The sequence below is a fragment of the Mercenaria mercenaria genome, chromosome 10, assembly GCF_021730395.1.
Source record: "Mercenaria mercenaria strain notata chromosome 10, MADL_Memer_1, whole genome shotgun sequence".
Classification (NCBI taxonomy): Eukaryota; Metazoa; Mollusca; class Bivalvia; order Venerida; family Veneridae; genus Mercenaria; species Mercenaria mercenaria.
Genome location: NC_069370.1, coordinates 77,198,108 through 77,211,826, shown reverse-complemented (window position 1 = coordinate 77,211,826; position 13,719 = coordinate 77,198,108). Strand labels below are relative to the sequence as shown.

General features: G+C 35.8%; 1 protein-coding gene across 1 annotated transcript in view; it reads right to left on the bottom strand.

The window, feature by feature from the left end:
* LOC123561074 (sodium- and chloride-dependent glycine transporter 2-like) overlaps positions 1 to 13,233 on the bottom strand; it is a 47,062-nt gene extending 33,829 nt beyond the window's left edge. Inside the window, exons 1-2 of the mRNA XM_045353248.2 lie at positions 12,945 to 13,233; positions 400 to 531 (exon numbers count right to left, since the gene is read on the bottom strand). Coding sequence (XP_045209183.2) covers positions 400 to 531; positions 12,945 to 13,116 — 304 coding nt within the window. The 5' untranslated portion in view covers positions 13,117 to 13,233. The remainder of the gene's footprint in view (positions 1 to 399; positions 532 to 12,944) is intronic.
* Positions 13,234 to 13,719: the final 486 nt, after the last annotated feature.

Here is a 13,719-nt window from a genome sequence, read left to right as displayed (position 1 = left end):
AAGACTGACATTCAAGACAAGTGTTGTGTCGCAGGAAATTAAAGGCTAAAATGCTGATCAAAAATGTTATAAATTATTATTTTTACATAGAAAATAAAAGCAGAGGCATTTAATAACTTCTAACCAATACGAATATCTCATTTCAATGTTTCAACAGTAATCGATTAAAATGTTTCAGTTAGCGTTGCCATATATGCCAATACGCATTGCTTCATGTGTCCCTATTTGATAAGGTCACACAAACACACTGCCATTTTATTCTCAATATTACATAACAATTCTTTGTCGTATTGTTCTCGAATTTCTTTCATTATTTTTGATGACATCATAGCAACTTACAATAATTTTATATTGTTTTCTGATAATGTATTAACAAACATAACAATTCTACCGTCTTACCTCTGAAAAATGGACATATATCCCAGACCTTGTATGGACCACGCCCGGAAAATTTTCCAATTGAAAACTCAAGGAAATACATCGGAATTCCACACACAACAATCATGGTCACGAACGGAATTAGAAAAGCACCTGGAAGTTATAAAAACTGTGTTTTAACAATAAAGGGAAAGAGCACAAGAGAATTGTGATATAAATAACAACGAAGACTGACTTCTTTAACTTAATCCTCTCAAATTGCAAGAGTCGTAAATTTGCTTTCATTTGCAAAAGCCCGAGATCGCTTGAAAGGCATGGATATCTGCAGATATTAACACACAAAATGGCGCAGTGTCGCTATTCTGACAAAATTAAAATAAAATTGAATTATTACTAAGATTTCAGTGCATACTTCTTCTTCGTACGCAACTACACTGTCGGACCACTAGCCTCGATGAAACTTGTGGTTTGCCGCAGATCCTCAATACCTCCATACAGTTTCTGGTGGAATGAGGTATCAATCAGCCAAGTCGCAGCTCGCTCCTGCTCATGCCGTGTACATCTCTGGAGTATATGCTCCATAGTCTGATCTTCTTCACCATATGGACAGGTTGGTGATGGTGCCAAACTGTATTTCTTGCACATGGGAGCATAGAGCTTGTTGTGCCCTTAGCAAGGCCTGACCACATCACTTGTCGAGGACAAAGAGATGAAAATTACCTTCCTCTATCTTTGGTCTCGTTAGTGCCTTGATGATAGTAACTTTCTCCTACTAGCTCACATGTGTTGTTGGTTGTTCTGACTGAGCTCCTTGCTTAGCCAGTTGGTCTGCCTCTTCATTGCCTGCAAGTCCACAATGGGATGGAATCCACTGAAGTGCTACTTTGCAGGTTATACTCAGGCTTTGCATTCTCCTGGCTAGTTGCGAAGCTTTATTGTTGATCGGAGCTTCCATGACAGACAGTGCATCTGTGAGAAAGACGACTTAGGAGCTTTCTTCTGCCGAATCTTCAATCATTGTGACGGCTTTCATGAGTGTTTTAGTCTCCGATTTTCACTGTTTGTCTTGTTTTCGGTGTTTCCGAGGGATCTACTTTCCAGATTGTATTTGTAATTGATGTAGTGTTTTCCTGTTGCTGCATGTAGTGTTTCTCTTTAGCCAGATAGGTATCGAATGAAAGCTCCTGCTCCTCCATCTTTGATGGCGCATGTGGCTGATTAACCTGTATAGCCATGAGTCCATGTTTCTGGAGAATAGCCTTCATTGATCATAGCCAGTGTGAGGCTTTTCCGAATACCTTCATCCTCTTGCTCCCCGCGGTCAAGATGAGGAACAGCAAAACTCACAGTCACTGAGGACAGATCATTCGCTAGAGGGTTTGTAATGTCTTCTCTACTTAGGGGAGTCCTTCGTATGTTCATCTCAGTTTTGAACTCTCGATTGAGTTTCTTTTCCTCGTGAAAAAAACAGGTTTGAGCCGATTTTTGGTGTAGCCATCCAACTTGGCTTTTATGGGATGATCTTGAAAAGATCGGAACTTTTCTGCTTGAAGCAGGACCTTTGCATGTCTTCTTTCTTGTGTACCTGTTAGCTTCTCCATGAAGGAGATTGATGTAGACTTTGTAGCACCTATCATGATCCGCAATGCTTGATTTTGAGCCTTGATTAGAGCCTGTTTTTAGTTTTGGCAGTAGTGGACCAGGCAGTTGAGTTATACCTAAATGGGGTCTCACCGTTCCCTTATATATTTTCTTGATCTCAGTGTTGTTATATTTTCTGATCCTTCGGGATCATTAATTTCGACTCATTTAGAATTGAAGATTGAATACAGCTTAAGCCGATGCTAGGGAGCTTGGACAGTGTTGCATTTTCTATTACTACCTATGTACAGATTCAGTCTAAGCGAGTCTGCAATTTTCACTGTTAGTCTACTTCACGATGCTTCCAAGGGATCTACTTTTCAGATTTTATTGAGTATGTGCTCAATTGCTCCCCACGTTGTTCCAGCAAGTTTACGCATCATGGCAAGGTTCGTACGGGCTTTCCCTTCTCCTTGACCAATGTGGGGTCTTCAGGTTCGCCGATTGTCAAAGACCACTCCAAGGTATTTGGCCACGTTTGCCTCTGTATTGATCGAGACACACAATCCTCAGCTGGTAGCTTGTTGATGGCTTCTTGTATCCTGCGTGTGGCTGTTGTTGCATGTTCTTCCTTACACTATAACACCAGGTCGTCAGCGTAAAGTGCAGCCTTCACTTCGTTTGGTAGTTCGGACACCAGATCATTGATATAAAACAGGAAGAGTGTAGACGATAAGACTCCACCTTGCGGGAGACCATGACGCAACAGAAAGTTCCTACTGTTGGAATGGTCTAAACAGACTCTTGCTCTCCTGTTGTAGAGGTAAGACTTAATCCACCTCAGCATGTAAGCATGACTTTCTGCTCTTGGAGGACGTCCTCTATCTCTTTCGATAGGTAAAGGGTCTGGTACTCAGTGGAGTGGAATTGTCTGAAGCCAGCTTGGTGTGTTGCGAGTAGGTTGTTATTCTCCTTTTACCACTTCAGGGGTGCATTCACAATCCTCTTCATGGTCTTTCCAACACAGCTGGTAAGACTGATTGGACGATAGCTTGCAACCTTCTTTGGATCCTTCCCTTTCTTATTGATGTTTTGTTTGTTTGTTTTGGGTTTAACGCCGTTTTTTTCAACAGTATTTCACCATGTAACGGCGGGCAGTTAACCTAACCAGTGTTCATGGATTCTGTACCAGTACAAACCTGTTCTCCGCAAGTAACTGCCAACTTCCCCACATGAATTGTCAGAGGTGGAGGACGAATGATTTCAGACACAATGTCTTTTATCAAATCGTCACAGAGAACATGTGCCCAACCCGGGGATCGAACTCGCGACCCCGAGATCCGTAGTCCAACGCTCCCCCTACTGAGCTAAGCGGGCGGGCATTTCTTATTGATGGGATCATGACTGCATCTTCCATATCTGTGTAAATAGTCCTTGTGTCCAGCTGAAGTTGTAAATTTCCAGGAGTTTGCAAATTGTTGCAGTTCCAAAATGGGTCAACATATCATTTTTGTGATTCCATTTGGTCCAGCAGACTTCATTTTCAACAACTGCTTGTTTTTTTTTTTTGGCTTTCTTTTGCCGATCCCTGTTGATGGGGATGTTGGAAACATCTTTGTAGTTGGAAACAAAAGTGTTTGCCGCTTGTTAACCCTTCAACAGTTCACCATTCTCTTACAAAGTTACTTCGTGTGTCTTCATCGTTCAGCTGTCTCGTCAATCTTTATAGCTTTTGGCCGTCTCGCTCTAGGTTGGGCGAGGCTGTTTTGTTTCTCCAGCTCTTCCTCTGTGCTTCCAACTTGTGCTTGCGAGTTTTGGCAATGGCTCGCTGTAGAGAAATGTTATTTTCTTATTAGGGTTTGTTTTCTGCTTCTTCTTTGGCTTTTGATACCTTTCTTGCTCCCCTTGGAATGGCGCTGTAGGCAGTTTGAGTTCCATATGAGAAAGTGTGACTTTTACCTCATAGGGCTGGAGCCTCGACTTTTATAATTTCCACTTCCACTCGCCTAATAAATATAAATTAATGACAATATCCTTACACGCCCGGATTACATGATACGTTTTCACACTTTTTCGTTTCTCTTTGTTTACGATAGTTAAACGATAGTTTAAACAATATTAAATTCATTGGATTAGTGTTTTCCAGTTCTAGCTTTAAATACAGTGTTGTTGGGAAAAGCAAAACAGATATCAGCTGGATCTAGAACTATCCGTTTAATGTAAAATGACAAATTTTCTGTCACGAAGGTAAATGTTTGGCAATTCTGTTAAAGACAAGCGTTTGGCATTTTTTTTAAAAGTATAATAATGTTTATATTACAAATTAGAGCATAGCAAAAGTTCCTTCTAGGGCACATCGATATAAATATATAATGATCATCTTGTAACATTTTGGTTGCAATGTCTGTTTTAAATATTGGTCAGCAGTGTGTGTAACTCTAGGATTAGACGCAATTAAATGACCACTCTACCTCATTGACATTCGATATCCCCCGTTTAAGCGCTCCGGGGGCGTAACCTTTGCACCAAGGGTGGGGACGTTTATTTCTGCACCAAACGATAAAAAAACAAAAAAAAAAAAACAAAAAAAAACACTAAAATGTTGAAAAAGAACTATGTTGTTTTCAATTACGTAAAATGTTAAAACCGCTATGTCCACAGTATTTACGCTAAAATAAGTTGTTAAATCCAAAAACAAAGTAAATCTGTTACCACTTTCTGTTTAGTAAATACGGCAATTAAGAAACATTGGCTGTACACGTTGACCCGATATAAATTCAGTCCAAAATTGTCCATGTGTTATTGGAAAATCGTATACGCGTGTTGAAGTTTTTCGGAGAACGCCGTCTAAGAACGAATTCGTTACCTATGCCACGTGACTTCAGTTTGCAAATCAAACTACTTGATAACGCATTATAGATAATTTATCAAAATCGAAGATTTATGCAACACTGCCTGATTGGACGAGAGTGTCAATTTCTTTCATTCTCTTGATTGTGCTACGCTGAGTGAAATGTAGACAAAGCGTTTATCCTAAACGACGCTGTTCACAGTTTTAAAGCTAACTTTGGCTCAGTATATTTAGCAAGAATATTGATATATCTCAAAATGATAAATAAGTTTAATAAATATGATAAAAACTTGTTCAAATACAAACATATATCAAATTAAAGAAAGAGCTGAATACGGTCTGCGTATCACATGGATAAGGGTGTGATAAGAGTCTTTTATGTAGAGAAGTGCTTTTTAAAAGATTTTCCTTGTTACAATTGTCGTCTGTATATGAAAAGGTTTCTTGCTTTTGTGACTTATTCAGATTGCATATTAAAATGAGTACTTGTTTGCTTTGATATATTTGTTATAAATTATTTAACTGATTTATTATATATGAATATGTTTCTTTAGTATGGTATGCAAATATTGAACTCAGTTGAAATCTGTTTTATTATGTATATGCTATATAATGACTGAATCTCATTACACAGAAATGAAGGTACGCTGCATACAGTTTATCTATGTGATATGACTACGGTCAAACTTTGCTTATGAAACAGAAATATTGAAATAATTACAATTGTATGTTTTGCTTGACCTTCACCTTTTTATAGGTGTGACGTCATTGTCCAAAGATTCATGAATAGCGAATATGCATTTGTTAAAGCGGGATCAGTTGGCCTATTTTAGAAATAAATAAAAAAAATGCTTTAATTGATATTTTTCTCATGTATTCTAATCAAACTTGATTTGTAGCATCTTTATTAGGCCCGCAGCCAACTTTGTTCAGCTGGGACATTTGACCCATTTTAGGGGCTGCTAGAGCTAAAACTAGAAATGCCTTTATACAGCGTCTCATGAACAGCTTGGTGGATCTTTGTCATACTTGGTCTGGAGCATCAATATAAGGTCCTCTTCCAAATTTATTTATATAGGAACTTGGGCCCTATTAGGGACCACTATAGCTAAAAGTAGATATGCCTTTCTTCGCATTAACCACTAAAATGTAATGGATTTTTATCAAACTCGATGTGTAACAATATCGTAAGGTCTCCTGCTATTTTGTTACAAATGGGGATAGGGACCAATTTAGCTAAAAATATAAACACGTTTAATGACCTCTTCTCATGAACCGCTTCATGAATCTTCATCAAACTACTGCTGTAATTATTCGTCTAAGGATAAACGAAACAAAATTGCAACCCTACGAAACCTTTGCGAAAAATTAAAAGAGAACCATTTAAATTGTTAAAGTGCGGTGTTTAGTTTTGCAATTTGAAAAATGTTAGATGAAAGATGAATGTTAGATGAACAATTCATAAACTTCTTTCCTTATTACAATTCGCCGACCATCATTTTTAAAGATATTTCTTGTTAGAAGTAATGTAGTAGTATGTTATTGTCCCCCCCTCCTTGACTAATTTACAATCATGGCTTGATAATAATGATTTTGTTAATAAAAATTGGAAGCGCGATATTATTAATACAAAGTTTGTAAATGGCATTTGACTCTATACCTACAATAACATTGATATTGATTTTTAATTGATCTCAAATGTCTTTGTATTCTTTCATAATATAATTATTACTGAAAAATATAAATATAAGAAAAACAAATGTCAGAATATAAGAAAAAACTTGGCGTTCCCTTTATCGAATCGATGCAAATTAATTGATACATGAAAGAAAGAAATTGACCTAAAAAGGGGTGATAACGGGCCTAATATAAAGAGGGCCGTCAGAAATAGTTTTGAATAAATCTATGCCTAATTTTAAGGCTACAAATGCATCATTTAGTGCTATATGATATTTTTTCTTTCATTATAAATATCAATATTCAATATATATTATGCCCAATTCCCCCATACAGCATTACGTCTCATAACCCCACATTTTACCACGCGCAGTTTTGGTTCGCTATCCGAGTGATAATAATATCTAAAATTCTGTCGCTTCTCGTGATATATTTATCAATAATTACATTTATAAAGTATTGCAACGGTTTATAAAAGTGAAGGAGAAATCTTCGTAAACATGAATGTTCCAATAAAGTTATCAACCAACTTAACTGACTAACTGACCTCGAAAGCTGTTGTCATTTCAAGCTGGCCAATCAAACTCCGTGACCTTAAAAATAACCTCTGACGTCAAAATTATTCTTTCCTAACTGAGGCGACTCTTTAGCTGTCCGCGCTCCATGCATTATATATTACTAAACCCGAGGATGGAAAAGTGGAATTGTTGAAACATGCAAAACATCTTATTTGTCACAAGGGTTAACGTACGTCGTTACCTTCGAATGCATGGTCATTATGTGAAAACAAACCCTATTGCGACCCTCTCATTGTGAGCCACAAACTACGCTTAGTCTACTTACGAGATTAAGGACAGCTTCTACTAAATTACAGTCATGAATTACTTGATCAATGACCACTAAGCTTGTTGAGTGCGAGTGCGTAGACTGTTCGCGCGTCAATAAAGGAATGAATGTCATTTTTTTTTACACACTTGTAAAACCCGAAACACATATCCGATCGGCCTTTGTCGTAGATATGTGTACGAGGTTTCGGGTTTTAAAAGTGCGTTAAACGAAAAAGTATGACATTTAATACTTTTGTTTCTTTTTATAGTCATTGTTTTCAAATTCTTACAAATGTACATCTACAAATTATTTCAAATCTCTGTATTGGCAGTATTATAAAATAAGAGGGCCATGATGGCCCTATATCGCTCACCTGTTATCATTGCACTTGAGGACAAGAAGGTCCTCAGAAAAAATATCTAAGTCCAAAGGACAGTAACAACAAAGGGAAGAAATTTAACCAAAAAGAAAAAAAATTCTTACAAGGTACAGATATGTCAAAATACACCTACAAATTGGAGGTACCATCCATGTTGTACCATAGAAAAGTGGTCTCGGTTTTTCCCTACGGCCAATAATAAAAAAGTTACTAAAAATAAGCTATTTTTAGTAACGTAAAAGGGAAGTAATTAAAAAAAATATTGTAAGTGAAGAAAAGAAGGATCTGCCAAATAAATCTGTTGACATAAATGAAATTTCAGATCAGTATCTTCATTAGTTACGGAGATATACCCATTTTAATTTGAAATAAAGGGAGGTAATTTGACATAAAATCAGTCCATAGTTATCTACCCTGATTGGCTCAGTCCAACTAATGACAATAATGAAATTTCAAATAAGTCCAATAAGTACTTACTGATATAAATCCATTTTGATTACAATCAGGGCAGGTAATCAGATATAAAATAACTCTGAAGCTACGCTTGGATCTGATTTGTCATGGAATCCAAGTATTATTGTTGTTGAAGTTATTTTGGAAGTTTGTATCAAACAAAACCATAAATGAAGTCTCTATAGCCAATTTTGGACCTTTAAGGGGCCATAACTCTGGAACCCATGAAGAAATCTGGCCAGTTCAAGAAAGGAACCAAGATCTTGTGGTGATACAAGTTGTGTGCAAGTTTGGTTAAAATCAAATCATAAATGAAGCTGCTATTGTGCAGACAAGGTCAAAATAGCTAATTTTGGCCCTTTCGGGGACCATAACTCTGGAACCCATAATGGGATCTGGCCAGTTCAAGAAAGGAACTGAGATCTTATGGTGATACAAGTTGTGTGCCAGTTTGGTAAAAATCAAATCATAAATAAAGCTGCTATTGTGCAGACAAGGTCAAAATAGCTAATTTTGGCCCTTTCAGGGACCATAACTCTGGAACCCATAAAGGAATCTCGCCAGTTCAAGAAAGGAACCAAGATCATATGGTGATACAAGTTGTGTGCCAGTTTGGTTAAAATCAAATCATAAATGAAGCTGCTATTGTGCAGACAAGGTCAAAATAGCTAATTTTGGCCCTTTCAGGAGCCATAACTCTCGAACCCATAAAGAAATCTGGCCAGTTCAAGAAAGGAACCAAGATCTTATGGTGATACAAGTTGTGTGCCAGTTTGGTAAAAATCAAATCATAAAAAAGCTGCTACTGTGCAGACAAGGTCAAAATAGCTAATTTTGACTCTTTCAGGGGCCATAACTCTGGAACCCATAATGGAATCTGGCCAGTTCAAGAAGGGAACCAAAATCTTATGGTGATACAAGTTGTGTGCAAGTTTGGTAAAAATCAAATCATAAATAAAGTTGCTATTGTGCAGACAAGGTCAAAATAGCTAATTTTGGCCCTTTCAAGGGCCATAACTCTGGAACCCATAATGGGATCTGGCCAGTTCAAGAAAGGAACCGAGATCTTATGGTGATACAAGTTGTGTGCAAGTTTGGTTAAAATAAAATCATAAATGAAACCTCTATCGTGCAGACAAGAAATTGTGGACGGACGACGGACGAATGGCGATCACAATAGCTCACCCTGTCACTATGTGACAGGTGAGCTAAAAAATAAAAAAAGAGTCAAACATCGGGAGCAGCACAAAAGATCCAAATAAATTTGTTTTACACACATTGTAAAAAATTCTTTCTGCCAGTCGAATTGAAGAAAACGGACCAAAAAGAAATAAAGAAAAAATAAAGCGAATTTACAATATCCCCCGTTTAAACGCCCCTATCCCCCACACCTTATAAACGTCCCCACCATATATCTAACACAAAAAAGGACTTACCAGCTTTGAAGGGGTGAACATTTTACTTCTGGAGATACGGAATGTCAGTAGGGTAGACTGGTCTTTTCCTTGCGTATAATCATAGGGTTGCTCACACTGATGTCATCATGACTAAACTTAAAACAGACATTGCAACCAAAATTTTACAAGATCTTTATTTATTAATATAGATGTGCCCTAGGAGGAACTTTTGCTATCCTTTAACTTATTGAATTGTTCATCCATACATAACAATTGCATAAACACGAATATTAGCTGTTGGAGGAACGTTTAATTTATAAGCTGTTAATGTATAGGGTCTACTGATTTATTACTTTTATTGAAATACTCAACATGACTACACACTCTAACAAACTGAAATAATTGAGAAATAAATACACCATGAGATGTAGCCTGAGGTATATTCCAATCCAAGTGGGGTGGGGTGTATGTGTCGGGGAGGGGGGTGGGGAGGGGAGGGGATTTACAATTATACTAAAATTAAAATCATCCCTCTTGTCATAAAGTGTGGTATGTGTAATACTGTCATAGATAGAGATGTAAATCTAAAAATGAAGCAGCAGTATCCGGATTGTTAGTTTTATTTAACTGGAGTTCCATGGGATATCAACCAAAGACGAAAATACCAGAATATCCATATTAAAATATCATCCAGATAACTTTGTGTATTGTTAAATGCAGTAATAATGCATGTCTGTGTATCTTGAGAAAGGCCCAACATAGATTGATAAAACAATCTTCTAGAAGGGATGCACAAACTGCGTAAATCTTGTTCAGTAAAAAGGAAAGGGCTTTACAAACTTCGTCACAGGTCCAAAATGTTAAATGTTTAATAATGCAATTAGTAAAAGAAGCTTTATCGAAATTGAAAACAAGAAGTGTATTATTCTCCCTCGCAAAACGTCTTTAAAATTAAGGCATTAGTTTATCATTAATTAAATTATGTGGTAAAGTGGTGTACAAAGTAGAAACATCGTATGCACTGACTAAAGATACCTTGTAATTATTAATTATAAACTTATCCAAGATTTCGCAAGAATTCTAAATCTACCACAATATGTGTTTACCAGAATTTCGTATACTTTACCGCAGTTTCTTCTCACGTGGGGTTTAATATCAGTTACACATGGTGTTAATAGCCTTAAAATATTTACAGCTGAACTTGTTTCAGCAATTTAGGAATACAATGCATGGTTGTACGTTTAATTTGTTGATCACGAACTTTCAACTTGAAAACTCCATTTATCGGATCAGTGACCTAGTTAGTTCAACAGACGGACTCAATGTATAAGCTTAAGTACTATTTAATTCGTTTTGTAAAACATTAATATAATGCAGATGTCAAATGATGATAATAATGTTGGCCGCATTGTCTGCTAATGTAGCAAATACAAAATGCTAAATTCAAGAAAAAAATAAAATGAAACTAAGAGAGGATTTAACATGTTTCTGTTAGAGTGTAATGTCGATGGAGTAATGACATATTTGATATAAAACCAGGAATGATGTAAGATTATGTCTTGTCAGTTCATGTAATGGGAATAGTCAGTAGTAGACATGAAAAGGAAAATTGAACAGAAAGACAAACAACAGGGAAAACTTCTTTGTTTTAAACATCTAAAGCAAAAGATACCGCTGTTGGATTATTTAGATTGATTACCGGTATATTAAATGCTAGTTCTGGTTTAATAAAAATATTAATAATATAACAATTAAACAAAATTGCGAATCAATTACTCTTGTAGATACAGCAAAATTGAATAAAGAAAACTCTGCTCTGCAATAAAAAATGAAACATAACTCAGAAATTCCCCCAAAGTTTTAAGAAAGAACAAAACAGAACAAATAAGTCAATTTCCATTAATTATGTAGATATATTCAAAATAGTTGTTTTATTTTACATAAATGTCTTACATGCAAAAATACCCAGTTAACTATTTGTGGTGTGCATAGGTAACTCTTACGGACGCTGTCGTTCTGTCAGTAACCATAAGCTAATCATTAATACTATTTTCGAGAATATATCTTTTATCATCATAATATTACAAAGAAGTTTTATTAACAACATAACTGAGAATATTGTTCTTTTTTCAACGAATTAAAGGTAGGGTTACTTTATCTTTTATCTAAAAACTTTCTTTTGCAATTTCCATACACTAGGTTTTATCACCGCTGACTTTAATATATACCTTAAAGTTTACATTTTTTAATCATTTAATTCATTTTCTAATAAATATGATCACATTTCCTTCTTAATACAACAAATTCAATTACCAGTATTGGAACGCTGGCACTTTCATCTTAAAATTTGCCGATCACTGTTTTATTATTTCCGAAATAATTTTTTTAGTCTGGACTCTGATGTAAAATAAATCCTTGTCCTTGTAATAGCCTTGTAATAATCTTAAATATTAAAAAATGGTTTCAATTTAATTTCTATTTTATATTTGCATTTGAGAGATACATTAATAATTCAAGGATTTCAACCAAACAACAAGTTTTAAGAAGTATGCAGCTTCCAGGTTCAGTTATTCCCTCAAGGTTGCGTTAACCCGATAAAGCATATGCTGGGTTTAATTCCGAAGTTTTTGCACCTATTGAACAATAATGTTTTAAACTTTATTTTAACCTAAATTCTAATTTCAGCAACGGAGATGAATCAAAAACTCGAGGCCCTGTTCCAAATATCGTTAACAAGTAAAATAATAATAGTTATATCTGAAATTTCGCATACATAAGACAAATGAAACAGAGCATAAAGTATATAAAAAGTATCATCAATGTAAAAAAAAACCCAACATATTGCACAAAGTAACTAATAACTGTTCATCGACTGTTACTTTATAGCAGCTGAAAACGCCAAAAGGGCCAAGACATTTTAGCGTCAGATTTTATTTATTTAAACTGAACTCTACAAAATGATGGTTTCACATTCCAGGGGCCACATGTGTCACGTATGCAATTAGGATAAAGGAACTTTGGTTTGTTATTCGTGACTCAATTAAAATTTGCATTAACGATTTTTTTTCTAAATGGCGTTTTAAGGAGTTCAGGAGGCAGGATTTTTTGTAGGAGTGGTATCCTCTCGCTACGTAAGCATTTTTACTTGATTTCAATCCAGCCAGCAGTCTACGCCTCGTTTTGAAAAGGAAATACTAAATACGCCTAGTAGAAACTTGGCTCTTCAATTTTCGGTATTCATTTTTTTAAATTTAAATTCAGAGGAGCAGAAAATCGAGACTTTGAAAATTGTCCTATTTTCAGAGGGTCGGGCTTTTGAAGTTTTACTGTATTAATAGAGAGTATCTCCCGTTTTCCCGTTTTTATTCAATTTTGCTAAATAATACAGAAATAAACCTACCTCCGCCATTTCTATATGCCAGAAATGGAAACCTCCAAAAGTCGGACATTCCAAGCGAATGTCCAAGCTGAGTAATATAGGAGCTGAATGTCGAGGCGAACTTGTACTTTTCCCTCTTTTCATTCTGCGACACTACACACTGGCTTAATGAAATATTGTCTTCGTTAAGCATCTTGAATCTATTTAGACCCACGTCAAAATTATTTAAAATGTATCCAACTCATATTGATCAATTTTAATTTACACTAGATTAAAATATATTTTGAATTCATGACTGCTTAACTCGACACGGCAATTGATACAATACGAGTTTTGATTCGATTTTTATTATCGAATAATAAATAGCTCGAGATACCGTATAAGTACTTTTTTCTGCGGGAACTTTATTTCTGCGTTTTCTGCGGAAGACAACAAGACCGCAGATTTAAAATCCGCAGAAAATTTTTGCTATCATGTCGTTATACAATGACACAAGCCGCCATTATAATCTGGTTAACTATAAGACAATGTTCGATAGCGTTATCGGCTTTTGTCCCACATGTAGCCAAAGGCCGACGAAGCAAGTTAAAAAAATTGGGTAGTAACGGTAATATAATAGAATTGTTTTGTTATTGTTTTGCTGTTGTATAAACATAATAAAAGCATCAGATTTATTTTGATTTTCGTTCACTATTGAGCAGTCAGCTGCCAGTTTCGATTTTCTCAAATTATGTGATAAACAAAATCCATTATATCCTTTGTGTCTATTGTTAACCGACCCGTCTGGTGATGGTTA